Source organism: Thrips palmi, unplaced genomic scaffold (assembly GCF_012932325.1).
Source record: "Thrips palmi isolate BJ-2018 unplaced genomic scaffold, TpBJ-2018v1 HiC_scaffold_18, whole genome shotgun sequence".
NCBI lineage: Eukaryota > Metazoa > Arthropoda > Insecta > Thysanoptera > Thripidae > Thrips > Thrips palmi.
The window spans coordinates 19,755,918-19,782,798 of record NW_023144627.1 but is presented as its reverse complement, the minus strand read 5'-3'; the positions used below and the strand labels follow the sequence as shown (position 1 = coordinate 19,782,798).

The 26,881-nt window shown below is 56.3% G+C and overlaps 3 protein-coding genes across 4 annotated transcripts; 2 read left to right on the top strand and 1 right to left on the bottom strand.

Annotated features, from left to right (window-relative positions):
• Positions 1–2,117: 2,117 nt before the first annotated feature.
• LOC117644450 (U-scoloptoxin(05)-Sm1a-like) lies at positions 2,118–4,803 on the top strand. Its single transcript, XM_034383949.1, has 3 exons — positions 2,118–2,606; positions 3,034–3,207; positions 3,350–4,803. The coding sequence occupies exons 1-3, from the start codon at positions 2,549–2,551 to the stop codon at positions 3,556–3,558; spliced, it is 441 nt and encodes a 146-aa protein (XP_034239840.1). The 5' UTR covers positions 2,118–2,548; the 3' UTR covers positions 3,559–4,803.
• A 74-nt stretch (positions 4,804–4,877) lies between these two features.
• Positions 4,878–19,761, bottom strand: LOC117645213. Its single transcript, XM_034385250.1, has 13 exons — positions 19,510–19,761; positions 17,671–17,756; positions 10,425–10,686; positions 9,944–10,225; positions 9,026–9,709; positions 8,062–8,957; positions 7,653–7,792; positions 7,342–7,581; positions 7,118–7,268; positions 6,622–6,813; positions 6,373–6,557; positions 6,166–6,300; positions 4,878–6,095 (listed from the first exon to the last, which is right to left on the bottom strand). Exons 1-13 carry the CDS (start codon positions 19,583–19,585, stop codon positions 5,888–5,890), a joined length of 3,537 nt encoding a protein of 1,178 aa, XP_034241141.1. The 5' UTR covers positions 19,586–19,761; the 3' UTR covers positions 4,878–5,887.
• A 1,995-nt stretch (positions 19,762–21,756) lies between these two features.
• On the top strand, positions 21,757–26,790 carry LOC117645390. Of its 2 annotated transcripts, none has more exons than XM_034385557.1 (14): positions 21,757–21,865; positions 22,070–22,136; positions 22,281–22,416; positions 22,519–22,707; positions 22,799–23,097; positions 23,194–23,281; positions 23,398–23,547; positions 23,626–23,702; positions 23,782–23,971; positions 24,057–24,191; positions 24,274–24,484; positions 24,587–24,791; positions 24,862–25,048; positions 25,140–26,790. In XM_034385557.1, exons 2-14 carry the CDS (start codon positions 22,072–22,074, stop codon positions 26,472–26,474), a joined length of 3,267 nt encoding a protein of 1,088 aa, XP_034241448.1. In that variant the 5' UTR covers positions 21,757–21,865; positions 22,070–22,071; the 3' UTR covers positions 26,475–26,790. The 2 variants fall into 2 exon arrangements, with proteins under 2 accessions (XP_034241448.1, XP_034241450.1); XM_034385559.1 differs by having other exon boundaries at positions 21,777–21,865; positions 22,067–22,136.
• The last annotated feature ends 91 nt before the right edge of the window (positions 26,791–26,881 follow it).

Sequence of the window (26,881 nt, the reverse complement as noted above, 5' to 3'; positions counted from 1 at the left end):
GAAACGATGGGTCGCCTACGTGATTTTGCGTGCTTGTAAATAAATAAAAAAAGTCACAAATAAAACCTCACGTTGTTCATTTATTTTCCTCGGGGTCGTTTGAAATCCAACGATGAATACCGCCTGAGTGGCGCCTTGCGATGAATTTGCCGCGCTGGGATGGTGCTGCTCCCTCGCGGACACAGAGTGAAGTTGCCTGGCCTTAGTTGGTGGGCCGGCCGCCAGAGCGCGCCAAGGGTTTCCCGCCGTTTGGGTCGATTCGAGCGATCGACTTGGGTTCGACTTGGCGGCAGAACTGAACGGACCCGAGAAGCAGTCTGAAAGCACAACTACTTCAAATAAAATACGTGGGCATTTTCTAAATTCTGCATTAAATACGCGTGGTAGTAGAGCGCACTTGGGCAACGATCCGGTGAATTATTTTGGGGGTTTGGCATGGATCGCTTCTTTATCAGTGTGCTGCCACTCGGCGGTCGTTCGAGCCGCGCCGCAGAACAAACTTCCGCCTCCGGTTCAGGAGGAATGAAGGGAAGGGACCACTTGACTCAGTTTTTACGCTGATGTCATCAGAATGGTGCGTCGAGAAAAGTAGTGTGGGAGGGCGGCCGGAACGGGTCAATAACCGACAGAACGAAATGCAGGGAAACTCGCTTTCCAACGACGAAGGGAGTTGAGGAAATGCTTTCATCTGGGAAAGCGGGCTTCGCGGGAAGAAATGACTCAGCTGTCGAAAAGACAAACCCGCCGGGAGAACGAAGCAGAGACAAGTATCGCACTGCGACTCGGCGGACTAGCCCCTGTAAATGCTTCGCCGACCTACAACACGAAAAGGTCATCCCGCCCACCCCACTTCCGAATCCTCCCCCTTCCGCAGTCACGTGACCCCGGCCGCCCCGGGAAGCAACACGAGTGGTGGGGGGGACACGTGGGGGTGGCTCGGAGAAAGGGATCCCGCGGGAGGTGGGGGGCGGGGGGTCCTGGTCCAGCGGAGGGGCGACCAGGGGGCGGCCAGGGGGCGGCGGCGGCGATGCAGTCAGTACGGCGCTCGGTGGCAGGGCGCTCGCATCGCAGCCAGCCCCGCCGCCCCCAGGCCGCCCCCAGGCCGCCCCCAGGCCGCCCCCAGCGCGGCCCCGCACAAAGAAGGCTCCGTCCGCGATGGGGCGCGCGTCGCGGTCCGGGGCCTCGCCTACCGCCGCCTCCTCGGCGCCGCGCGCGTAGCGCCCGCAGCACCCTGCAGCCCGCTCGAGGTGCGTGCCACCGCCAAGCCACCCCGTTGCCGTGCCCGACGCTCAATCAACCTCCAATCCGCCGCCCCGGGCCGCCCCGGACGGACGCGGGACGCGGTATCGACCTCGATCACGTTTCGCGCGCTCCGCCGCGTGTTGTCTCGGTGCCAGAGTCCGCGACGTGCAGACGCAACGAGTAACAGTGTGGCGCCCGCCTTACAGTGTGCCCGTCGATCCGCGCTTGCTCTGAGTGCGGCGAGGCGACGAGTACGCCACACTGCAAAGAAGCAGTGGACCACTTCCCTGTCGGGCTGCTGTTGTTGTTGTTGTTGCAGCGAGTAGACTCGCCCGCCCCGAGTGGAACTGCCCCGAACGGGCGGGCCCCGCAGTGGGGGGCTAGCTTGGCGCTAGCTTGGCGCCAGCGTGCGAAAGGGCACGGAGAGGGTGTTGTTGTTTTTGCTGCTGAGTCTCTCCCTCGGGCCTCGGCGAGCGAGCAAGGGAGTCGGGGCCCAGCTCAAGCCCACGCACAGCAACAGCTTGCGGCCCACCCTAGCGGTTCACAGTGGGCCAGAAGACCGGTGGAAGCGGCCAAAACTCTAGACACGTTTTGAGCCCAGAGTCGCTAGATGGGACTCGAACCGAACGTGTGACCCCACCAATGGATCCCTCGTTCGGAGAGCAATCCATTGGTGGGGTCACACGCTCGGGTTCGAGTTCCATTTAGCGACTCTGGAGCTCAAAACGCGTCTGGAATTTTGGCCGCCTCCACCGGTGGTGGGTTCGGAGAGCGCCTGGCGGGTAGGCAACCCATCCGGCAGGAGGGCGGTTGCCGCTCGATGGGTTGCCTACCCGCTAGGCGCCATCCAGACAAAGGCCTGGCCGTCCGTGGAACATCCCTCGGTCGACCGCTTGGCCTACTTTTACGGGCAACCAGTTGAGTAGGTCCATGTGCCTGGCAGCGCACGCGTTGGAGCGCGTTGGTGATATCGGTGACGGAGAGGGAGCGAGAGAGCGTAGCACGGATGGGAGGCTGGTCCGAGCGCCCCGCCGACATAACCTCTCCAACCCCCGCTGCCCGCCACCGTGCCGCCACCATGCCTCCACCCCGACCCACTGCGGATCCGCCCCCACCACCGGCCTCTACAACCACCCCTTCCTCCACCCTTGGTGGCTGCTGGCCCCGCTTTAGCTCCGCGCCGGTCTGGGTCGCGCTTCGTCAACAAACCGTGCAATAACTGGGTCGACACAGCGTCCCCACTCCAGGGCCCGTCCTCAAACGAACCCCCTGTGTTGCAGGCCGCGTTGCCGCGAGGGCCCCGACGATGGACCGGCTGCTGCTGGCGACCGCCGTCGTCCTCCTCGGCCTCAGCCTCAGCCCCAGTGAGTACCGACACCACCGACACCGACGAGCAGGAGGTTGCAACTGTCGGCGTGGTCCGCATTCCTTGCCGACACTGCTTTTGACCAACTTTGCGGCAATGCTGCTCCCGAACCAGGGCGAAAAAACGCGCTCCGTAAAAAAAGCATGCTGAAGGAAGCACCCAAGAACACTGCCCCGTCGAGGGAGTAGGAAATACCGCCTTGGTTTGGACGCAGTGGCCGCCTAAAGTCAGCCCAAAACACTTGACTGGCTCTTGCTCTGGCAGACTCCTAGGCTCCCAGATTTCCTGGCTCCCTGACGCCTGCCATCGGCGAGATAGGCCGCGGCCTGGCACGCGTGCCGTGCAGTGCGGCCTACCTTGGTCATCGCAGGCGCTCGGCCCGCCAAGCTACGCCAAGCCATGACAACACGGACTACTTGTTGCAGCGGCGGAGGCCATCAACTGCTACACGTGCTCCAGCCACAATGGGTCGGACCCGGCCTGCGAGGACCCGTTCCACCCGGCGCACTCGTACTACAGCCAGAAGTGCATGGTGCCCAAGATGGGCCACATCGGGGTGTTCCCGGCCAACTTCTGCATCAAGCTCATCGGCACCAACGGTGAGTACTCGCCACTTTTTTTTTTTTAAAAAAAGTGAAAAAAAAATCAGTGATTATGGAGTTTTGAACCCCGATCCTCAGGGTGGCATACCAACGCCTTTACGCCCTCGGCCACGCTGACTACTGGTGTACTTGGTTGCAGTGGACACCAGCGAGCTGATGGTGATCCGCGCGTGCGTCCGCAAGACCATGGACTCGCAGTGCGGCTCGTTCCGCTACCAGGACAACCTCATGAACGGCTGCATCCTGACGTGCGACTACGACGGCTGCAACTCGGCGCGCGGCCTCGGCCCGCAGGCCCTCCTGGTGGCGGCGCTGGCGGCGCTGCTGGCCGTCACCCTCGCCACCTAGACCAGCCGGGGGGCCGTCCACCAGTGACGTAACGCCGAGGGCCTCCGCACAGTGGGCCAGAAGACCGGTGGCGGCGGCCAAAACCCCGGACGCGTTTCGAGCTCCACAGTCGCTAAATGGGACTCGAACCGAACGTCTAGAATTTTCACCGCCTACGCTGGTCTTCTGGCCCACTGTCGAGGCGAACCTTCGTCGTGGAAGGGATACGAGTTGATACCAAAAAGTGATAAGCCCAGTGTGAAGTGATGAGCACCAACAGCACCCTCGTGGCCCGTGCTAATTTCTCGTAAGGCGCTGTTAGGCCAACCCGCAGCACTTTGCACTGGAGCGACGGGTTGTTTGTTTTGATTCAGTTAGAGCACCGGCCGGTCGGCGCGGTCAGTGAGTTTGTTGCTCGGGATACGTGTTGTGGACAGGGTAGAAAAGGCGACTCTTTTTTTGTGTCGGACGTTAGATCGAAGCTTTTTCATCGTTGCAATATAATATGCCATATCTTTCAAATTATGAATATATTCACCGATTCCGACGCCTGAACCGGAGTGCTAAACTTACCAGTCTGTTCTCACAAAATAGTCTCTCAACATTATCGTGGGGTGCTCGTTTTTTTGTGATTTTTTTTTGTGTCTTTGAGACAGGATGTGCCGACAGTCAGTGGACCGGCTCAGGATAAGCACACGCCATGGGGCTGTGCGTTTGATAGTGTAACGAAATAATAATTTTTTTACTGTGTAGCTGCTGTGTGGGCTTGACTGGAAGGGCCGTGAGTCCCTCCAAGAAAGACGTCACATCGTAGTGACGGCCCCCTGTACATTTTCCAATTTTATAGATCATTATTGTCGTTTCAAATCGTTTCTATTCTTGTAGGAGAGTACAAATCTTTGTACGCACAAACCATAGGCAACGTTTACACGTGTAGAAGTATTTTTTTTCCTTCCTTGAAATTTCTAATTCCACTTTTTGGTCTGTTCTCTGGCTTTCGTCAAAACGCGAAATAGTGTGGCTACTCTCCAAGAAGTGTGTTTCGTGCTCTAAACTGCCAGTCACGTCTTGCAAATTGTGTATTTTTTGCCATTAGACAACTGCATAGGCAGCAAAATCTGGATGCCAGACATAAATCAAAACCTAGAATTGTAATTATATCGTTGGGATGTGAATAAATTATTATGGAAAGCCTTACTACCGCGTTTTCCATATCGACGACCAATATGTAAGTAGCCCTAAATACATTTTTGATCAGTAAACCGAGAAGTTCTTTTCATTTATTTTTTTCCTCCTATTAATTCATTGGATTCCGAGGCAAATCATTAATGGCCTTACCATGACTTTTTGTTTTACTATTTATTATATAAAAGTCGCTTATCATGAATTAAGGACAAACTGAAAAGTATGAAAACAAGAATCCAATAATGTGAACTAACGACGTACATAGAAGGTACTCCTTGATTCTGAACTTAAACACGGGTGCCATTTACAAAACTAAAAGTTAAATAGGATTTGGTGCTAACATGGTGAGAGAAGTGTGTGTCCGAAACGATGCACTCCTTTCAGTAACAAAACGAAACCGAGCGGCATCGTTTCGACACCAATCTCTCGGTTGAAATATTTTATAAATACACAGCATTACACCTCTATGAATTTGAAAATGTGCCTAAAATCTCACAACACGTTGCACAATTTCAAAAAAATAAGAGTTGCAAATTACCGCCTAAGCTAGTAGTGAACATAGAAAGTTGAAAACGGCTACACTCTAAGTTTCCTACATCTAAGAGTATCTGATGAGACAGAATCACAGAGATAAGAAACACTCCAATCGCAAGATGTCTTTTTAAAATAGTATAAAGATATTTCTATTTTTTCCCAAAGTGGGGTCGAGAAGTTATTGTCGTCTTAAAACTTTTTTTTTTAAATTTCGAAATGGAAATTTAGATGAAGCCCCAGACAGAGGCAGCGAAGCCACAGTGTGTCCGAAATGAACGCTGTCTCGAGAGGCAAGGTTACTCGTCATTTTGGGCCCACTGTGGCTTTCTCCCGCTATCCGATTGGCGAAGGCAGACCCACCCGTCTTATTTACAATACAGCTAACTACGCACTAGGAATAAAATAGGGGAAAGGTCCACACAGAGTGTACACCTGCAGAAAGGTACGAGTAAGCCCTCAAACTGAGTGGCCGCTAGCTGGACCACCCTCAGTGTTGCCAACATGACAGTCTTGTCGCGCGCGCACTTTGCTGCCCGTCTTGAGGCTGGTCAGCGAGGGCAGCGTGGCGGCAGGGAAGGTCTGTCCGGACAGTGCTGCCAACCCGACAAGCCGGCAGGCTGGCGGACGCCGCTCAGTTGGCAGCCCTGGTGCTGGGCGGGAAGGCGGCGATGGAGCGCAGGCTGCGCGGCCGCTCGAACAAGGACGGGTCCGTGTAGATGGGCTCGCTGGGGTCGTCGAACGTCCCTCGCCGCATCGGCCCCAGGTCCATGCAGGCCTCCACCACAGCGGGGCTGCCCGGCCGCAGGCCAGGACTGAGGCCCCCTCGCCCGCCCATCTCGCTGGTGAGGAGGCAGCGATTAGTTTCGAGATATCGACGTGGCGTCGAGGCGCTAGGACAGCAGGACAAACCTGTCGAACAGCTTGCTGGGCAGCAGCGAGGCGAGGCTCGCCATCCTGGAGGTGGTGAAGGTGACCGGCGCGGTGGGCGGCGCACTGGTGGGCATCGGCGGCACGTACTTGGCTTGCCGCGACACGTAGATGTGCCTGCAGCAGGCAAAGCAGTCCCTGTAGCCGACGGACGAGCGAGCGGCGGCCTCGACAACGGCCTGCACCTACCTGATGGCGACGCCGCCGGCGGCCAGGGCCGCGGCGAGCAGCACCAGCGCGGTGGTCAGGGCGGACACCAGCCCGTAGTACTCCCCGGAGGACAGCACGATGCCGCTGACGGCGGGGGCGGGCTGCACCTTGACGGCGTCCGCCGTGCCGCCGGCCTCGGGGACGTCGTTGCGGTTCTCGAACACCTGCAGCAGAGTCATGTACCCGGTGCGCACACTGGAGGCCGCCGTCGTCGAGCAAGACGCCTACCTCGATCATTTCGCGGACTTGCTCCTCGTCGTCGGTGCTGTTGTTGGCGGCGCCCGCCTCCTGCTGCACGCGCACGCCCTGGTCGCCCTGGTCCTCGTCGTCGTCCAGGTCGTCGTCCTGGCCGCCCTCCGCGGCACGCCGCCGCCGCCCGAAGGACGGCTCGCTGCGGCCCGTCTGCCCGGTGCAGTACGCCTGCGCCAGAGAAAACTCGGTCAGGACCATGACGCACAGTGGGCCAGAAGACCGGCGGAGGCGGCCAGAACTCCAGACGCGTTTTGACCTCCAGAGTCACTAAACAGGACTCGAACCGAACGTGTGACCCCACCAATGAACTGCTCTCCGAACGAGGAATCCATTGGTGGGGTCAGACGTTCGGTTCGAGTCCCATTTAACGACTCTGGAGCTCAAAACGCGTCTCGAGTTTTGGCCGCCTCCACCGGTCTTCTGGCCCAGTGTGACGGCCAGAGGCTGCCGAAGTGCCGCCACCTCCCCTTACCGGCTGGCAGCCGTCGCGACACGTGCGGACCGTGGCCTCGAACACCAGGAAGTTGGACTCGGGGATCTTGAAGGCGTTGAAGCGAGCCTCCAGTCCGTCGCCCTCCCTGGAGCGGTCCAGCCCCGGGAACACGTACTGGTCCACGGGGCAGCTGCGGGAAGGGGAAGGCCAAAGTCAGCTCTCGCAAACACACTCAAAACACCAAGGTCCCCGTCGACGCGCACCCGTATCTGTCGATGAGCTGCACGGAGCGGCCGGAGTACGGGTCCCTGGCGATGACGTTGGTGGCGAAGATGTCCGTGGAGTAGTGGTAGCCGTCCTGCGCCTCGAGGCGGAACGTGAGGGGGTCGCCGACGGCGATGGTGGTGGTGGGCCGGCCCTGGTACAGGATCAGCAGGCGCACCCGGGAGCTGAGCGAGTTCTCGGCCGGCAGGTACTCGATGGGGATCGGCGCGCCGGACCGCCTGCCAAGCACACACAACGTCAATGTCCGCCTGCTTGCCACGCTGCGAGGAAAAAGGCACGCGGAACGCACCCCGCGCCGATGTAGCCCGATGTGACGACGGCCTCCCCAGGGCCGCGGAACAGGCACGTCAGGTTGTAGCGCTTGTCGCGGCCCGTCTGCACGTAGTCGCTGAACTGCACCACCACGATGTTGGTCATCGAGTCCCCGAACTGCAACAGTCAGCAAGTTGTAGCACGAGTACGACAGTGGCGAGGTGCACGGTGGAGGCGGCCAAAATCCCGGACGCGTTTTGAGCTACTGAGTCGCTAAATGGGACCCGAACCGAGCGAGTGACCCCACCTACGGATTCCTCGTTCGGAGAGCAGTCCATTGGCGGGGTCACACGTTCGGTTCGAGTCCCATCTAGCGACTCTGGGGCTCAAAACGCGTCCGAGGTTTTGGCCGCCTCCACCGGTCTTCTGGCAAGTGGGAGACTGACCCGCTGGGTGCCGCAGTCCGGGTAGCCCTGCGCGCCGCTGATCCTGAGCACGTTGACGGTGCCGCCGTTGCCGCGGAAGAAGCATCGGTCGTAGAAGCCGTGCGCGTAGATGCGGCCCACGAAGCCCTCGGGGGTGCGCAGCGTGAACTCCATGCCGTCCTCGGAGCACACCTGGGACACGTCCAGGCACTCGCCGCCGATGCCCTGCCGCCCGTTGAAGCGCTCGTAGAAGTCGTAGTCGGCGGTGGTCTCGAAGAAGGTCGGGTTGCCGGGGTCCAGGTCGCGCGAGTCCCGGTCGGACAGCTCGCAGTTCTCGCGCTCGGCCGCCCCGAAGGGCGCCGCGAAGGGCCTGAAGTTGAAGGAGCGGCAGACGAAGTCGCGCGCGTCGGCGCACTCGCGCTCGCACAGCGGCAGCGACGGCACGGACACGAAGCGCCGGATGTACTGGCGGCGCGCGCGCAGCCTGGCGCCGACCTGGCGGAAGGCGTCGCCGTCGTCGCACCTCGACGTCAGCGGCCGCCCGTAGAACGGGTCGCCGAAGCCCGCGGGCTGGGCCACGGGCTGCGCCGCGGGGGGCACGGGGGGCCCTCCGGCCAGCGGGTAGCCCGCGGGGCCCGGCGGCAGGGGGCTGGGGCTGGCGTAGCCCGCGGGGTAGCCCGGAGGGAAGCCGCCGACGGGCGCGCCCGTCCCCACGCCCACGGGGTAGCCGCCGCCCGGGTACGAGTTGGCCGCGGGGTAGCCGCCAGCGGCGGGGTACGCCCCCAGCTGGCCGCTAGCGCCGCCGCCGTAGTTGCCCACACTGTAGCCCAGGGAGTTGCCGCCGTACGCCACGTTGCTGGGGCCGCCGCCGCCCACGGGGTAGTAGGCGCCGCCCGGGTACGCGCCGCCGCCGCCAACTGCGCCGACATCGTAAAGGTTAGACCAGGGTGGAGTCACAACACAACGCTCTTGGCCTCGGACTTACCTGACGGGTACGGCGGTCGCGGGTAGGTGGAGTCCTGCCCCAGGGGGTCGGGCCGGTAGGGCGAGAGGGGCGGCAGCGACGACCCAGTGTCGCCGGCGTCGGGGTAGTGCGCCATGAGGTTCTCGTAGTAGTCGTAGTCCGCGTCGTAGATGACGCGGTGGCCGTCGCGCTGCCCGAACCGCGACAGGCGGCACGTCCGGAAGCGGTCCGAGTACACGGCGCTGCGGCACACGAAGCTGGCCTGGCGCAGGCACTCGTCCAGGCACTCGCTGAGGGAGCGGCCGGTGATCTCGGAGTGGAACTCGCCGCCGAGGCGCGAGTTGCGGTACCGCTGGAAGGCCGTGTCGGGGCGCCGGCCGTGCGCGAACAGGTGCGACGTGGCGGCGTTGTCGGACCGGAAGGGCAGCGCGTTGTCCAGGCACACCAGGTCGTACAGGTGGTGGCTGGGCGACGACGCGGTGCGCAGCAGGTCGCGCTGCGACACTGAGTCCTCCTCCAGCAGCGCGCACTGCCGCGTCGCCTCGTCGTACTCCAGGGCGCGGCACAGGAAGCGCTCGGCGCCCAGGCACTCGGACTGGCACTCCTCCAGGGACACGTTGGCCAGCAGCGCCGCCTCCACCGCGCCGCCCACGCGCTTGTTCTCCTCCTTGACGTACACGGCCGTGGCGTCGCACCGCCGCTCCGCTGCGGGCAACATCCACGTTGAACCTCAAATCCCGGACGCGTGCAGAGCTCCAGAGTCGCTGAGTGGGACTCGAACCGAACGTGTGACCCCACCAATGGATTGCTCTCCGAACGAGGAATCCCTTGGTGGGGTCACACGTTCGGTTCGAGTCCCGTTTAGCGACTCTAGAGCTCAAAACGCGTGTGGAGTTTTGGCCGCCTCCACCGGTCTTCTGGCCCACTGTGCAGGCTCACCGTTCAGGCACGTGTTCTCCAGGTAGTCCGAGGACGGCGCGTCGGCCAGCAGGTCCGGGTGCGTCCGGCGGGTGAACCTGGACATGGCGCAGGTCCTGGCGGCCGAGTCGAAGGTGGCGGAGCGGCACACGAAGGAGAACTCGTTGAGGCACCGGTCCTCGCAGTCGGAGCGGTTCGTGGCCGCCACCTCCTTGATGTCCGTCTGCGGCAGCCGCAGGGCCTTCCGCGGGTGCCGCTCGAACACATAGCGCCGGTTGGGGCACTCCCGTTCCACGCGGCTCGCTGGGGATAGAAAAACAAAGTCATTCAAAAATGTCATAAAAAAGTTTTAAAAAAATTTGGCCATTGTGTTGTAATATATCGCAATCGATTCGTCTCGTCAACCCGGTTCCAAAAATACCCCCACATGCCCCGCCAGGCCTAGGGATCGGAGAGATCCTGCTCCGCACCAAGCAGGCCACGGAGACGGAAGGAGACTCACACGACAGGCAGACCTCGGCGAAGTGGGCGCTGCCGGGCACCAGGACCAGGTTGCCGATGCCCTCCGGGTGCGCGGTCTCGCGCGTCAGGAAGCAGGCGGACTCCTCGTACTCTGGGGCGCCGCCGAACGACGCGATCCTGGCGCCGGCCTGGAAGTCGAAGGACGAGCACGCCCGCACCAGGTTGTTGGCCGAGGAGCGGTCGCGCAGGCAGATGTCCTGGCACTTGTCCAGCACCTGCGAGGGCGGCAGCGAGTCTCGGACCTGCGGACAAGCACAAGGAGATCAAAACCGATGCCTCACCTAAAAATTCTCGGCCGATTCACGGGCACACTTGCGAGAAAAAAACTACAGGGAATACTGTTAATTTTTTCACAGCGTCGCTCTGTACCCAAAACCACAGTGATCTCCGTCCTTTAAAAGACAGAGATCGCTGTTGTTTCTTGTGTTCATCTCTCTGTTGTCCGAGCGGCCAATGCCACATCGGGACGGCATGGTCAAAGCCTCATGGGTCCCCGAGGACGCCGACGGGCACCTCACAGGGCCCCCGATGACGATGCGAGCATTTTAGACCTAGGTTCCGACCATTCGTTGAAAAGGTCTCATCAAGATCTACTCGAATCAAGAATAAAAAAAAATTCTTGGTCAACTCCCTTTTTTTCAAGATCCAGTTGACCAATCAGGATGCAGGTGAATTTTGGGAAGGCCGGACAAACATCTCCGGGCGTCCCCCGTGTAGGCCCCCAGCCCACAGGTCCCTGACACAGCTCTGCCTGTCTCTCTCTCCGCGCCATCACCGCGCTCGCGCCGTTTCGGTCCCGTTCGCCTCGCGCGCACGGCAGGCACGGACAGGCCTGCCAGCACCGCGGCGACAAAACGCACGGCGAGTGAAAGTGGAAACAGTGTTGCCAACCGGTTTGTCCACAAAAATTACCCGCGCCGCGCCGCTTTCCCTCGGTGACCTCAAATTTCCCACCTCACCTCACGGTCAGTGCTGCCACAGCAGCGGGCGAAAATTCCCACGCACGCCAGTGTCAACCTCGGTCTTTGCTGGAGCGGATGATTCCCAGTGGTTGGCAACCCTTTGAACACTGGTGCAACGTGGGTATTTTCACCAACTTGGCAACCCTGCTCACTAAACTGCTCAACCATTCAAACTCCAGCAGTTAGTCCTGCGTCCTGCGGCCGCAAACTCGCATTGTTAGAACAAATGAAATTTCAGCGCAAATTTCAATTAATTTTTTTTTGTTTGCAAAGATGGCATGCTTGGCGGTTTGCGGCTCCTCTCAGGCCTCCCGGGGCTGGACTCCGCTCGCGAGCGGATGCTGCGACCGTTAGGAACCGGAAGCGCGCCCATGGCGGCGGCGTGGCGGCGGCGTGGCGGCCCCCCGATGGATGGGCTCATGCCGCTCATGGTGCGATGCCTCACGCGCGGAGAGACTCGCACTCGGCCACTTCTTTCGATGCATAATTACGGTGTAGTCCCAGCCCCAGCCGGACCAGGGGGAGGCGGCCGAAATCCCGGACGCGTTTTGAGCTCCAGAGTTGCTAAATGGGACTCGAACCGATCGTGTGACCCCACCAATGGATTCCTCGTTCGGAGAGCAATCCATTGGTGGGGTCACACTGAACACAAAAGTAAGGCCATTTCGCATATTTTCATGACTTACTCTGGGCGAGCCTCTCGGTACCGTGGCCCGCTCAGCGCCGCTCAGGATGAAACTCATTCCGAAAGTGCGGAGTCCACCGACAGGTGCGTCCATTTTGTACCGTTGTTCGCGATTCAATAATAGATGGCCTTCTTGCCGTGGCCCGGATGACCCGTCCACAATGGGGGCTCCGGCCTCGCTGCCTCGCTGGCTCGCAGTCCGGTTCGCTAAACGGCAGCCACCACATGACCACTCGACCGCCGCGCGGTGGATTTGCCAGAAGACCGGCGGAGGCGGCCGAATTCCCGGACGCGTTTTGAGCTCCAGAGTCGCTAAATGGGACTCGAACCGAAAGTGCGACCCCACCGATGGATTCCTCATTCGGAGAGCAATCCATTGGTGGCTCGGTTCGAGTCCTGTTTAGTGACGCTGGAGCTCAAAAACGCGTCTTCACCGGTCTTGCTTAGGCTGAGGTTGGCAACCCTTCTGTTTGCCTACTTGCGTGGCTACACTGCGAGCACGGGGAGCACGCCGTGCTCATCCCGGTGGGTTGGCAAGCCAAGCGCGCCCCGGTGCGTCTCGGATCGTTATCAATTAGTAGCGATAGACTGGCCATACTGGAGCGCACTGAAGCACGATTCCACCGGGGAGAAAGGGACGGGCAGACAGACAGGCAGACGGACAGACAGACAGACAGACAGACAGACAGACAGACAGACAGACAGACAGACAGACAGACAGACAGACGGACAGACAGACAGACAGACAGACAGACAGACAGACAGACAGACAGACAGACAGACAGACAGACAGACAGACAGACAGACAGACAGACAGACAGACAGGCAGACAGACAGACAGACAGACAGACAGGCGGGATGGGGGCGACGGCGACGCCGCGACGACAGGGAGGTCGGGAGACCGTCATCGCCGCCCTCTCCAGCACGCCGTGGTGTCCACGGAAGGGCTGAGGGGTATTCATGATGTGGGCGGGGATCCCTCCGCCGGCAGGCCTCAAAGGCAGCACTCTGACAGAGGCAGACGGCCCGCACCGCCCCGAGATCACGGCGGTGGTCTACGGCCCGGCGGCGTCCAGCCTCAGGGGCCGACAAATATTTTCAGCAGAGTACTTGCACAGACAGGGTCCTGATTCCGCGCCCCCATCGCGTATAAGCAAGAATGTAAAGCCGCTCCCACAAAAAAGCGGCGGGAAAATGTTGCAAATTTAGCACATGACAGACAGACACTCCTACACTGTACTCGCCACAATTCGGTCCCAATCGTCCGTCGCAAAGTGATGACTGCGAGGGGCAAAGAGTGCCCCTCCACGCTGGTTTTATTTCTGACAGTGGCGGGGCTGTCTGGCGAGGGGAGGCACCCTCTGCAGCCCCACGGCGAGGGGTTGCCTGCTCGTCCGCTGTAAAACGCACTTCTGCTAATTTCACGCAATTTCACGCACGGCCGGACCCCGCCCCTCCCTCTTACGCCCCACGTCCGGTTCGAGATTTCTGCATCCTCGAAGCGAACGTGTGACCCCACCAATGGATAGCCCTCCGAACGAGGAATCCATTGGTGGGGTCACACATGCGGTTCGAGTCCCGTTTAGCGACTCTGGAGCTCAAAACGCGTCTGGAGTTTTGGCCGCCGGCGCCGGTCTTCCGGCAAATCCACCGATCCGTCGACGGCGTGCATGAACCCGCGCGTCCGAGACACGTCACCGCGCCCGCCGCCGGCCAACAGGACCAACAGCCCTCCGGGGCCGCGTCCGGAACGAGGCGGCCGAGCCAGCACCACTCACTCGAAAGCGAAAGCGCGTTTCGCGTTCGGCGTTCCGGACGCGGCCGGCCGGGGAAGGCCGTCCTCTGGAGCGTGTCCGGCCAGCGCGGCCAGCGCGGCCAGCCGGCCCGGAAGCAGCCGAGTGATTCAGTCGCTCTGTCTCCGTCGCACTCGTGGGGCTCGCCGTGAGGGTGCGAGAGAGACGGAGCGACCGTCCTTTTTCTCAATCACTCCGCGGACCGCCCCTACCTCGGACGACTCACAGTGGGCCAGAAGACCGGTGGAGGCGGCCAAAACTCTAGACGTCTAGAGTTTTGGCCGCCTCCACCGGTCTTCTGGCCCACTGTGCGACTCGAGGACAGGGGCGCTGCATTCCGACCGTCTCGCCGCGACGTCTGGCTCCAGCAGGACTCCAGGGGGACGATCGCTGGCCGGTTCCAGGAGGTTCCAGGTGGTTCCAGGTGGTTCCAGGCGGTTCCAGGCGAACGACATCCGTCTCGGTTTTGTCGGGTTCCTCGGCTTATCTCGGCTCATCGCTGTTCCGGGAGAATGTGGGTCATGTTGGCGCGGCCGAGCCCAAACGGAAACCGAACCCAAAATGTGCGCCCGGGCGGCCCGGGGCGGCGACCGTGACGGGATGGCTGTTGCCTACCTGCAGGCCTGCAGGGGCAGCGCCGGCAGCGCAGCCAGAGCCATGAAGCGCGTGGCCTTGGAAGAGACCCTGGCGGCGCGTAGTGGCGCGGGGCGTAGTGCCCACAGGATTCCCGCCCCCCCCTCCCCCTCCACGCCTGGCCGGAACCCCTCCCCCTCCCCTCCCCCTCCCCTCCCCCTCCCCTCCCCCTCCCCCCCCCTCCCCTCCCCCTCCCCTCCCCCTCCCCTCCATGCAGTTCATTAATTAAGGCCACGGTGGCGGCAAAGCCGGGCGAAGCGGCCAAAGGGGAGCGGCGCGCGCACACACCCGAACAGGTGCGTTACCACACCTTGCGCTACACTCTAAACGTCCTCACAAGACATTCCCCCCATGTAGCGAGGGGAGCGTCATTTGTCTCCGGATTTTGGAAATTTCCCATCGCAACTGCGAACCGCTGCGATTGTCCCGAGGGGGAAATCACTCGCGTAATAGTCGGGTCACCGATTCCTAGTATTACGCGTAATAGTAATAGCGTAATAGCCAAATTTTTAAAGATTTTCCCTATTTAGGGTCCGAATTTAGACTAAATCTGGATATTTTCGAGCGTAATAAGCCTTCTGTAATAGCGTAATAGAACGTAATAGGGAGTAGTCGGGTCACAGTTTTTAAGAGTGATTTCCCCCTCGCGATTGTCCAGTGTCCAGTGGAATTGGGGACAGCTGACGACTCTGCCGGCCGGACGGTAGGAAGCGGAGTACAGAGTTACCGTTGCTGTCGCTATCGCTATCGCCCGTTTGCATCGCTATCATGTCAGGCCAGGTTGGCAGCCCCGGCTACACCGCAAGCGGCGAAGGCCTGCGCGTTTTGGCTCTCTGGGGCCGTGCACAGTGGGCCAGAGGACCGGTGGAGGCGGCCAAAACTCCAGACGCGTTTTGAGCTCCATAGTCGTTAAATGGGACTCGAACCGAACGTGTGACCCCACCACTGGACTCCTCGTTCGGAGAGCAATCCATTGGTGGGGTCACACGTTCGGGTCGAGTCCCATTTAGCGACTCTGGAGCTCAAAACGCGTCCGGGATTTTGACCGCCTCCACCGGTCTTTTGGCGCACAGCGCTGCAGCAGCTACTCGGGGCAGGACTACACCACTGTGTCCGTCGCTCTGTCTCTCTCGCACTGACGGGGCGTCCTGGAGGGCCTGGAGGGGTGCGAGAGAGACAGAGCGAGGTGCGCGGAATGGTTCTGCGGCGGCGTGGGCCAGCCCGGCGGCCGGCAAGCCCCGTGGACTCTCATGGCGGAAGCGGGTTCACTGACACGAATCGCGGGCCGCGCCGCGTAGCGCCGCGTCGTGGCGTGGGCCTCCATGGCCGCCGAGCCTCCATGGCCAGCCCATGGCCGGGCGCCGCACAGTGGGCCAGAAGACCGGTGGAGGCGGCCAAAGCTCTACAGGGTGAGTTTCCTCAATGTGTCAATAATTTGCAGGCAGTTTGGGCATCCCTAGGGGACCATTTTTCGCCAGTGAACTAGTGGGCGCAAACGTCTAGGTACGGAGATAATTGGTGTTTTGTAATTGGATTTTGCGCCTACGAGGTAGGCACCCGGTGCCACTGAGGGCGGCAGGACCTGTCGAGGGGGTGTCGCGGGACTAGCAGTACTCGCGGGAGTGCCACTGACCTCGCGGAAGTATCCGAGGAATCCCGCCACCCTCCCAAAGACAGCCGTGAGATCCACTGTAACGGGGGCCCCCATGACAGCCTCTTCAGACTCGGGGCAACCCCTCCCAAAAGACATTTGCAAGGTCCGCCGCACCCCTACGAGACTCGAAGCACCCCTCCTAGACCCGCGACACCCCCACACGAGGTCCTGCGACCATCAGTGGCTGCGGGTGCCTACCTCGCAGGCGCGAAGGCCAATTACAAAACATCAATTATCTCCGTACCTAGACGTTTGCGCCCACTAGTTCATTGGTAGAAAATGATCGCCTTGGGGTGCCCAAACTACCTACAAATTATTGACACATTGAGAAAACTCACCCTGTAGACGCGTTTTGAGCTCCAGAGTCGCCAAATGGGACTCGAACCGAACGTGTGACCCCACCAATGGATTGCTCTCCGAACGAGGAGTGTTCTAAAAACCGACGAAATTGAAACTTTTTTCCTTGCTCGAGATCGTGCGAAAATTAAATTTTTGGAGTATCCTGCCGTCGGGTATTCGAACCCTAGCCCAGCGGTTCTCAACCTTGGGGTCGCGAAAAAATTTCGAGGGGTCGCGGCGAGGTAACTGGGGTCGCTTGGGGTCGCGGCGGTTTCCCAGCTGACCCACACGCCGAGCACTGGCGCGAACAACTTTTAAGTTGATCAAAACGGTCACAAATGGCTTTAAAAAATCGTGTTTTGGGCCGACTTTAGGCATCCACTGCGTCTGATCCGAGGCGGTATTTTGTCCTCCATTAACGGGCAATTAGTCTTTAGACCTTTCTTTCGCATGCCTTTGTTACGGAGTGCGATTATCTGCCTTAATTTGGGAGCAGTATTGCCGCAAAGTTGATCAAAACGGACACAAAATGTCTGTGAAAAATCGTGTTTTGGGCCGACTTTAAGCAGCCACTGCGTCTGATCCAAGGCGGTATTTCGTCCTCCCTCAACGGGCAATTGGTCTTTGGACCTTCCTTTAGCATGCCTTTGTTACGGAGTGCTATTATCTGACTTAGTTTGGTAGCAGTATTGCCGCAAAGTTGATCAAAACGGTCACAAATGTCTGAAAAATCGTGTATTGATCAACTTTGCGGCAATACTGCTCCCAAACTAAGGCAGATAATCACACTCCGTAACAAACGCATGCTAAAGGAAGGTCCAAAGACCAATTGCCCGTTAATGGAGGACGAAATACCGCCTCGGATCAGACGCAGTGGCTGCTTAAAGTCGCCCCAAAACACGATTTTTCAAAGGCATTTGTGACCGTTTTGATCAACTTTGCGGCAATACTGCTCCCAAACTAAGGTGGATTATCGCACTTTGTATCAAAGGCATGCTAAAGGAGGGGTCACGTGGGGTCACGAAATTTTTCCTGGGGGTCGCGGAAATTTTTGGCTACAAATTTGGGGTCGCGAACCGAAAAAGGTTGAGAACCGCTGCCCTAGCCCCCGGGGTGCAATGTCGGCGTCCTTGTCCACTACGCTACGCTGCTCTACTCACCACGTCATCGTCGAATCCCTGGAGCTGCTGGTCCGGCAACCTCTCGTACACCACCCGGCCAATGCCCTGGTTGCATGTCGTCTGGGCTGCAAGCAAGGACAACGGGTTGCGTCAACTACTCGCATCTCTTTTCCAGTCCGTTCAAACCCTGCCAGTTGGTCAGCCTGACAGTACACTTGAAAAGGGAAAGTCAGTATTCGGCGAAGAATACCAGCCGGTAAGCACACCTCTATAAATTAATTGCATAAATCTACGTAACTTTTTGTAACAGGAAACCACTGAAAAAAAAACGGAGAGATATGGAGCGTGTCTTCTTGAGGGCTCTGTAAACGAGTTTGTCACTGGGCACTCATGTCGTATTAATCCAGTGAAAACGGTCAAGGCCCGCTCGACGCATCGTCGTGTTTGAAACAAAAACACGAAAACCGCCAAAGTAGGCCCTGCAGACGACACACAATAGTAGTGTGGTGGTATTTGGAGCGTGATTGGCGTTGTGCCTCGTCACCGCGAAACAGCTATCGAGGGGGGGGGGGTAAGGCTACCCATGCCCACCGATCCGTCATCAAACCGAAAAGTAGGGCGGGCTGCCCTGGACGCCCCCCCCCCCTCCCCCTCCCTCGGAGCCCCGCCCTACACGCCCACCTGCAGACATGTTGGCCCGGTCCCAAAAATTTCGCACCTCACTCCACACTGTTAAAAATGTCCCACCGGAGGAGCGCGGCGACAGTCGATCGTGAGATTTGCAATGGCGGAAGGGATTTTTTTTTCGCAGTGTGTGCGACGTCCTGCCGAGTGCAATGCATGCGAACTGGGATTGGCGCAAATTGTTGCGGCGTCCCGCTCCACTGTAGCCTTGTGCCGCATAGTCGCACAGTCACACTTTCGCCAGCTCGCGGACGCGGGACGCAGGACGCAGGGACGCCGCCGGCTCTGGGAACGGGTCCACGCCGCCCACACAGTGCAGTGGCGGCGCCGCGGCGGCAAACGCGGACAAAACGCCGCTGCTTTGATATGCGCGCCAGATAGCCGGCGACCTTCTTGTCGGCGGTTCCAATCCAATCCTAGCCGCCCCGCACAATGCGGCCAATTAGCTGGCTGCTCATCATCGGCAGCCAATGGCAGCGCGAGCGCCGCGGCGCAGCGGCCAATGGCGAGCCGACCCGCCCGCCGCACCGCCGGGCGGAAACGGAACGGGGCGACGTCCGCGCACGCATTCCACAGTGGGCCAGAAGACCGGCGCCGCCGGCCAAAACTCTGGACGCGTTTTGAGCTCCAGAGTCGCTAAACAGGACTCGAACCGAACGTGTGATCCCACCGATGGATTCCTCGTTCGGAGAGCAATCCATTGGTGGGGTCACACGTTCGGGTCGAGTCCCATTTAGCGACTCTGGAGCTCAAAACGCGTCCGGGACTTTGACCACCTGAGTTTGCGTCTGAGCTCTCAGGCAGGGCGAATAGGAAGAGGGGGAAGACCTCAGCGCCCGCCGCCTGGCGTCTGGGAGGCCGCGCCGCTCCGCTGCCGCCCGCCGATTCGAGCGTAGGCCCGCCCGGCCGCAGCGCCGTCGGCGTGCTGCCTACCGCCACGGCGCCCCGTCTTGAGACGACGTCGAAGGAGCAAGCCGCCAGCCAGCAGCCCCAGCCAGCAGCCCCAGCCAGCATCCCAGCAACCCCCACGCAGCGCGCACACACACACTGACTCACACGCACGACACACGCACACACACTAGAACCAATCACTCGCCGTCCTCTGCCACGCTGATCACTTTTCTTAGCCGAACCCCGCACAGCCTCCCGTCGAGGACACGCACCACGCCGCCGCCGAACACAGCCGAGACTCACCATTGGTCAGCATCTTGAGCACGGTGAGCACTGTGATAGCCTGAACCATGCTGGGCAGGTAGACTTTCCTTCTCATTTTGACTGACGGCGATGACACTGCGTGGTACACTGCGTGGGAGCGGGCCTGTGACGACGCATGACCTCTCAGACACGACGCGTGGGACACTCCTCAGCACCGGGCCGCGCACCGCGCACTGCGTCCGCCTCGTGCTGCCGCGCGGGCCTCGTCACGAGCACGATGTATCCGCGATCACGGTGTGGGCACCACTGGGGACTGGCCCCGGCCATCCCGCCGCCGAGCGCACGGCGCCGCGGGTCCAGGCAAAAGTACCCGCTCCGGAAACACCCGAACGACCCGAACCGCGTCTGTCTCCCTCGCACCTGGCCGAGGCGCGACCCGCCGCCCAGAGCGAGAGAGACAGGTGGTGCCGCACTGGCCGTACCCCCGGCTTGGCCCCGGCACGGCCGCGGCGAGCGTCTCGCTCCAACACCCTCGCCGACGCGCTCGGGGGGTTCCGGACCGTCCCGCCGCCAGCGTCCCGCCAGCGTCCCGCCAGCGTCCCGCACGCAGCCCCAGAGGACCCCGTCCAGTCCTCCGGCCCGCCAGAGGCAGTCCTCCCTCTCTCTCGCACTCGCGGGGCGTTGCGGAGGGTGCGAGAGAGACAGGGAGCGTGTGGCGCGGGCATGAGGCCCGCACTGGACGAGCCCCCTCCCTCCACCGGCAGGCTGGACAGCCGAGCGATCCAGAGGATCGCTTTGTCGCTGTCTCTCTCGCACCGGCGCGGAGATCCCCATGGGTGCGACAAAGACAGAGCGACGAAACGACGGAATCGCTTGGCAGTGCAGGCACACCGGATGCTGGCCAGCGGTACCGCGGCGCCGGGCGGGGGGCTGCGTCCGGCGCGCAGCGCCGTGCCGTCGCTCGAACCATTTCCGGGTGCCTGATCCATCAAGAGCGACGGAGACGGAGTTACAGGGCCAACGGACGCAGCCGCGTTCAGCCCCGTGCGAACTGCACCCACACCGACACACGCACACAGGCGCAGTGCGCGTACACACACTCACGCCCGCTGGCATGGAGGTGCTCGCTCGGCGCGGTCAGGTTGCGCGGAGGCGAGTATGTAAATTAAGCAGAGAAAACATGCGAAAAAAAAAGTAGCTTTGTGGAAATTGAAGACACAGAGGTGACGCGCAGAGCGATCATTGATTTTCGCATCGCGCTTTTTGAGGAGGTAGGAGGGGCACAGTGGGCCAGAAGACCGGTGGAGGCGGCCAAAACTCTAGACGCGTTTTGAGCTCCAGAGTCGCTAAACAGGGCTCGAACCGAACGTGTGACCCCACCAATGGATTCCTCGTTCGGAGAGCAATCCATTGGTGGGGTCACACGTTCGGTTCGAGGCCTGCTTAGCGTCTCTGGAGCTCAAAACGCGTCTTGAGTTTCGGCCGCCTCCACCGGTCTTCTGGCCCACTGTGCGACGTATGGGAAACCGTTGAGATGATGCGTGACGGCCCGAGGGACCGGCGGCATAGATGGGAAAACAGAGAGGATGGCGGTCTGAAAGGGTTCACGCGAGGCAACGCTGCCCCGACAATAAAACGACCGACTCGCGAACACCGTCATCTGTAGTTATGAATGCCGCGCTTGCCGCGCTTGCCAGTGGGGCAGCGGTCACTGAACCTCGCTCCCCACCCCTTCCACCATTTTTCACATTCTCCTATACGATATGATAGCTGTTGGTCAGCGCGGCCAGCGTGGCCTGGCGTGGCGTGCGTCCAGCCGCAGCGGCATGCGGCATGCGCTGCAACAAGTGCCACTTTATCTACGCCGTGTCTCATTGTATTCGGCTGGAATAAAAGTTCAAAACGGTGTCACTCGGACTAATTGGTTTTTGTTAAAAATCCGTTCATACCACTAGAAATCAAAATGATTTAGATTAATTGTTTTGCAAGTATAGGAATTTTATTTTGAAGACGAACAGGAAGGAGGAATGCTGAAGGATTTTTTTTTTGGACCACATATACCCTACGTGTCATACTGAGGATAGTAAGCTGTTTCGATTTACGTTTACTGTAACGATCGGAATGCTCCCTCCCGGCCCCACCGTAAACTGAAAACCCACCAGTGACTGCGTGACTGCGTCCTGTAGAGTCCTGTACTGCAGAAGGCGCCGTACAGTTAGGCAACTCATCCGCCGCGGATTGGGGGAGGGGGGAGGGGACGCACTGCCGCCCGCCGCCAGAGAGCAGCACTAGCGGTGGTTTGCCGCCCCCCAAGCGTCACTTTCAAATCTCTCCGAGAAGTTTGTTTACTTTCCAAAGTCGCACTTGATGAGGGATGCAGCTGTTTTTGATTGAAGTAAGCGTGGTGTTCATTGGAGGGTGGTTTTATTTTTCTGTTCCCGTGATGTCAAACGGACCTGTTATGGCTGTGTTCAGTTGTCTCCATTCATTTTGCTCTTTTTGTGAAATGATGGGGTTATGTCTCCTATCACACTCAGACTTGGGAGGTAACTTGGGTTCTAATTCCATCTCCTTTTACATGTACGATTTAATGAAGCAGTCATGGATTATTTCAATGGAAATAAAGAGATCTCAACTAAAGAATTCCAGCGTAAGCTGTTTGATTGGTAAGTTCATCATGTTTCGGACAGTATCTTACTGTTTCTCCCTAGTAACATCCTCTCTGTCCCTGTTTGTTCCACCCTACCAAGCCATACAAAAAAAAAAGTCTCTGAAATTCCTTCATAACTTTGTGTGTTCACCTGCCATAGGTTTGAAAAGCGTGGATTATTATCAGAGCTGCGAGCGTTCATGCGGCATCGGATGATTTCAGCCCTGTACAGCTCTGAAAGCCCATGTCCAGCTTCCCATTTTTCTACAGAAACAGCAGTCTCTCCTACGCTACAGGTCAGTTTGATACACTTTAAACCTGTGCAAGATTATGTTTGCATGAGGACTGTGGATGTGTCTACATTGTCTATTCCTTTGTTTACGCTAAACTTGTTTTAGGCCATGCTGCTGCTTGTTGCTGAATTTTTGGTGCAGCAAGAATATCATTACACCATGTCTGTGATGGTGGCCGAAGCTCCCTTACTGGCATCTTTCCCCAAATTCTCTGGATATGTTTCATACATGTCTCAGACTGATACCATCCGAAAGGGCAGTAACTTTCCCAGATATTCGGAAAAAGATGTGCAGGTTTGTCATTCCTCATATAATTTTCTTTATCTTTTTGAAGTATGACCTGACTTGTGCGTTGTAAGTTAATTCTTCCTTGATTCATTTGCAGGAAATTTTAGAAGTCCTTGGAATGTCTTCTAACTCTGAAAGTATGGAACATGTCCTCCGTCTGTACACAAACAACAATGCTCGGGAATCATTACTGGCTTGTGTGTTGACTGCGTTATCAGCTATTGTACAAAATTGCTCTAATGAAACCCACAAGCAAAATAAAACATCCAGAACCAGGATGAGGAATATCAATGATGTTGATGATTCTACTCAGTGGATAGAAGAGATAAGATTGATATTGCTAAGGGCTCAGTTAACTTCTGGTCAACTTCAACAAGTAGAGGATCTAATTCGCAAGTATGTCTCATTTAATTTAATTCTTGGTTCTTAAAGTTACTTCACAAATCATTGCCTCTTAAAATAGTCCAGCATTCCTTTTCCTTTTTTTTTCAGGCTTCATGCTGACACTGCCAATCGCACCAGAAAAGAAGAAAGAGAAAGGAACAACAAACTCAACCATGTTCGAGAGCAGGAATTGCTTGTAATGCTTTTTCTCCCGTTTCCTTTTCAATCCCTTTAGAATCCCTTTAGCTGTTTTTGTTAGTTTGTGTGCATTTGTGTTCAAAGTTTCTGAAGTTTCTCATTCTTACATTGCAGGCAGCAGCATTGGTCCGCGAAGAAACTTTCCGAGCGCAAACTAAGGAAGCTGATGAGGATCTCAGAGGCAAACAAAAGCATCTAGAGCAAGTTTCACTTCAGCTTCGACAGCAGCATGATGAAGTGTTAAATAGATTGACAAGAGTACAGGTATGTTTCCTTTTTATAAATTCCCTTCAATGCATTATTTTCTTTCTGTTTTCATAATGCTGTTATTTGATATTGTAGAAACATGCTGATGAAGTAAAGAAGCAAGAAAATGAGCTTGCTGAGAGAGAGAAAGCTCTGGAGAGAAAACAAGCAATGTAAGATTCAGCTTTTCTTTTTTTGAGCTAGAAATTGTATGTCTTCCAATAAAATTTAATTCTGTTTTATACCTTGAAGGATTGAGGAAGAGCATCATACCCTTAGTGCTCTGAGAGCAGAATTGCAAGATGCTGCTCACTCCTTGCGTCAGGAACACTCTGACACTAAAACAATTTTTGAATTGAGCCGCCTTCAAGACAGATGCCTTCATCTTGAAACAGAATTGAAAGAAACAAGAAACCAATTATTTGCCTCCTCTATTAATCGGGTGAGCTATGCTGTTATGACTAGAATTTTAATTAAAATGATTCTGTTTCAAGTACATATGTACATAATTATGCTGTTTCAAACAGATTGAAAGGGGCATCCAAGCAACTGAAATTCCAGAGCCCGATCTATCTAGCCCTCAGAAAGGGTTGGAAACAAATGCTACTCGTCATGAAGAACAACACTCATCAGGCAGTTCTTTGTGTTCCAGTATTGAAAAGGTGTTTATTTTTCAGACCAACTCTCCCTCATAGTTTTGTTTCCAAAAGCATTTTCACACTCATTATTTGTCCCTTTTTTCAGCCTCCAGGAAAGAGAGAGAAAAATAGTCAGGTGACTCTATTGAAGAGAGTTCTTCAACGTATTCAGCAAGAAAATACGGAGCTTAAGGCTATTGCAGCGCAACAAAGGAGGAGAATCGATGAGTTAACTTCAAGAGCTACTCAATTGGCAAACTATGTTGCTGAACAGTCCGACATTCCTTCATTGGTGAGAGAAGAGAGGCTTTTTCAAGGTATGGACCTGCAACATTTTAGTTTTAATTTATTTCGCTGTTTTAAAAGTGCTTAAGTTTGAAACATATGATTGATTTTTATTTTTGTTGCTGTATTTCAAGTGCCTGAAAAGCCAACACAGCCTCCACCTCTTCCACCTCGTTACATTGGCAGCAGAGCTCAGAGTATGCCTGCAGGGGATGTGCCTGATGCTGCTACACAGCAATCTTACATTCCTCCTCCTTACTCCCCTCGAGTTCATGGGAAAGACTGGCGAAGGAAACCTAAACGGTCAATGCAGCTTATCACTCAATCAACTAGTCTGAGGTAAAAATTTACAGACTTATTACTTATGCTTCTTACTGAATTTTTTTACATTTCTATAAATTCCTTACAGCTCTGACGAATCACCAACAGAGGAAGTTCTGAGGGAAGTTAGAAACCGACTTAAGAAGCTGGAAGAGGAAAGTGAAGTAGTTGATCAAAGATACAGAGACTTTCGCGCGCGTCAGGCTGATTGCCTGAGTTCTAGTGCACCAGTGAGTTTTGCTCCTAGAGAACAAATCCCAGCAAAGCTACCTACGGTAATAAGTACATTGAATGAATTTTTCTTCTAAAAACGGTTTCTTGGCCAGTTTAGTGAAATCATGTCTTGTGTTTTTTGTGTTTGTACAGGGCCAATCCTTCTCAGATGCTCATAATCTGAGCACAGGTGCAACATATCCCTTGCATCAGGCACAATTTCCATCACCAGTACGCTATGGACCTCCTCATACATCTGCTGTAAGAGCGCCTACCTCAACTGTGTCAGGCCTCACACCCAATTTTTCAGTATTTCGACGATCTCAAATTCCAATGCCAGAACGGTCGATTTTCTCCCTCTCTCAAATGGGCAATCCTTCTCACCTATCAGAGACCATGTCATCTGTTCCTTATTATTCTTCAGCACTAAGAAGATCTACCGACGGATTCAGAAATCTTATTGGCAGCCAGTCAAGTTTCATGAGAAGCTCCTCAACTCGAAATGTCACATCTGAGACCAATCAAAGTGTTCCACCAGTTCTTCCTACTCGAGAGAAGAAAGTCAACTTGCATGAACTAAAATCATCTCAAGATGTTAAAAAAATTAGTTTGAATCCTATATCAGATAAAACAGTTTCTCAAGATGTAAGTGGTCTACCTGAACAACAAGAAATATCCAATAGGACTTGTAATATAGATGAAGAAGCTACCATTTCAAGACTCCAACAAGTGTCAATTTTAAATCCTTTGCCAACTAATGAAGTTCATGATAGCTCAAACAAACAAATGATGACAAATATTTCAATTGATTTAGTTGAGCCTCATGCGTCTTTTTTAAATGTCGAGCAGCCCTCCGGTAAGCCGGTCCCTTCTCCAAAGGCCCCAGTTACCCAAACTCAAGAGCACGTTTCCCTCATGGTCCCAGAAAATGCCTTTATAGTGCCTCTGGTACCAATGGTTGAAACAGATCAACTTAGTGGAGGGGTTGAACCTCTTCCTTCTCCACATTTAGAAAAAGAAAATGTCATCGAACATCATTCAGCCTTAGTTGAGCAACCAAACCCACCCCATGCACAAGCTGGTGAAATAATGCAGAGTCCTGAGCGTCAGAAGACCAATTTTGTTGATACAACCTTGAATGAAGTTTCCACCTTGTCATCTTCAGCTGGTGTCTCTATTACAAACGCTGGTAGTGTAAAAGCTAAGATTACTTCTGGTATTACTGTTTCATTTGATGAAGGTGACCAAGAAACATTAAAAGCAAGTGCCCCGACTTCTGCAATTGTTGAAAATAAAAATGTTAAGGAAGTGCATGAGACTTCTAACTTTTCGCCTACTCTACTACAACATATTGAAGCTGATAGCACTATTCCTGGAAGAGCCAGCCAGTTGCTGAATACCTCTCTGTCTAGCATTGAAAACAGTGAGAGGAAAGTGTCAGCTGGATCTGGTGGGAAGGGAACTGATGATGATGATGACTTCTGGTGATTGTTCCATATGTGCCCTTGTTAATGCATCTTGGTGTTAGAGATTTAAAAATAGGTAGTAATTGTATGTAGGTGGATTGAAAAGAGTAGGAAAATATTTTTTATATTCTATTTGCAAGTGCTGATGTTATCATTATCATTCACTGAAACAAATCATGGTTGTGTCAGAGCAGATATTATTGTCGCTCAAGAATCAACAGTGTTTTCCTTGTATAAATACCCCTCTGTATATTGTAGAAACATGGTAAAATCTTATAGTCTGTTAGAAGTGCTTTATCGTTTCAATAAAGTTAATTAATTTTCCAGAAATTGTGAAATTGACAGTTGTTTTTTCGGTTCCTACTTCTGCCGGCACCTGCCCCCACCACTGCCCACCACCAACCCGATCCCTGCGTCTCTCCCGTGTGC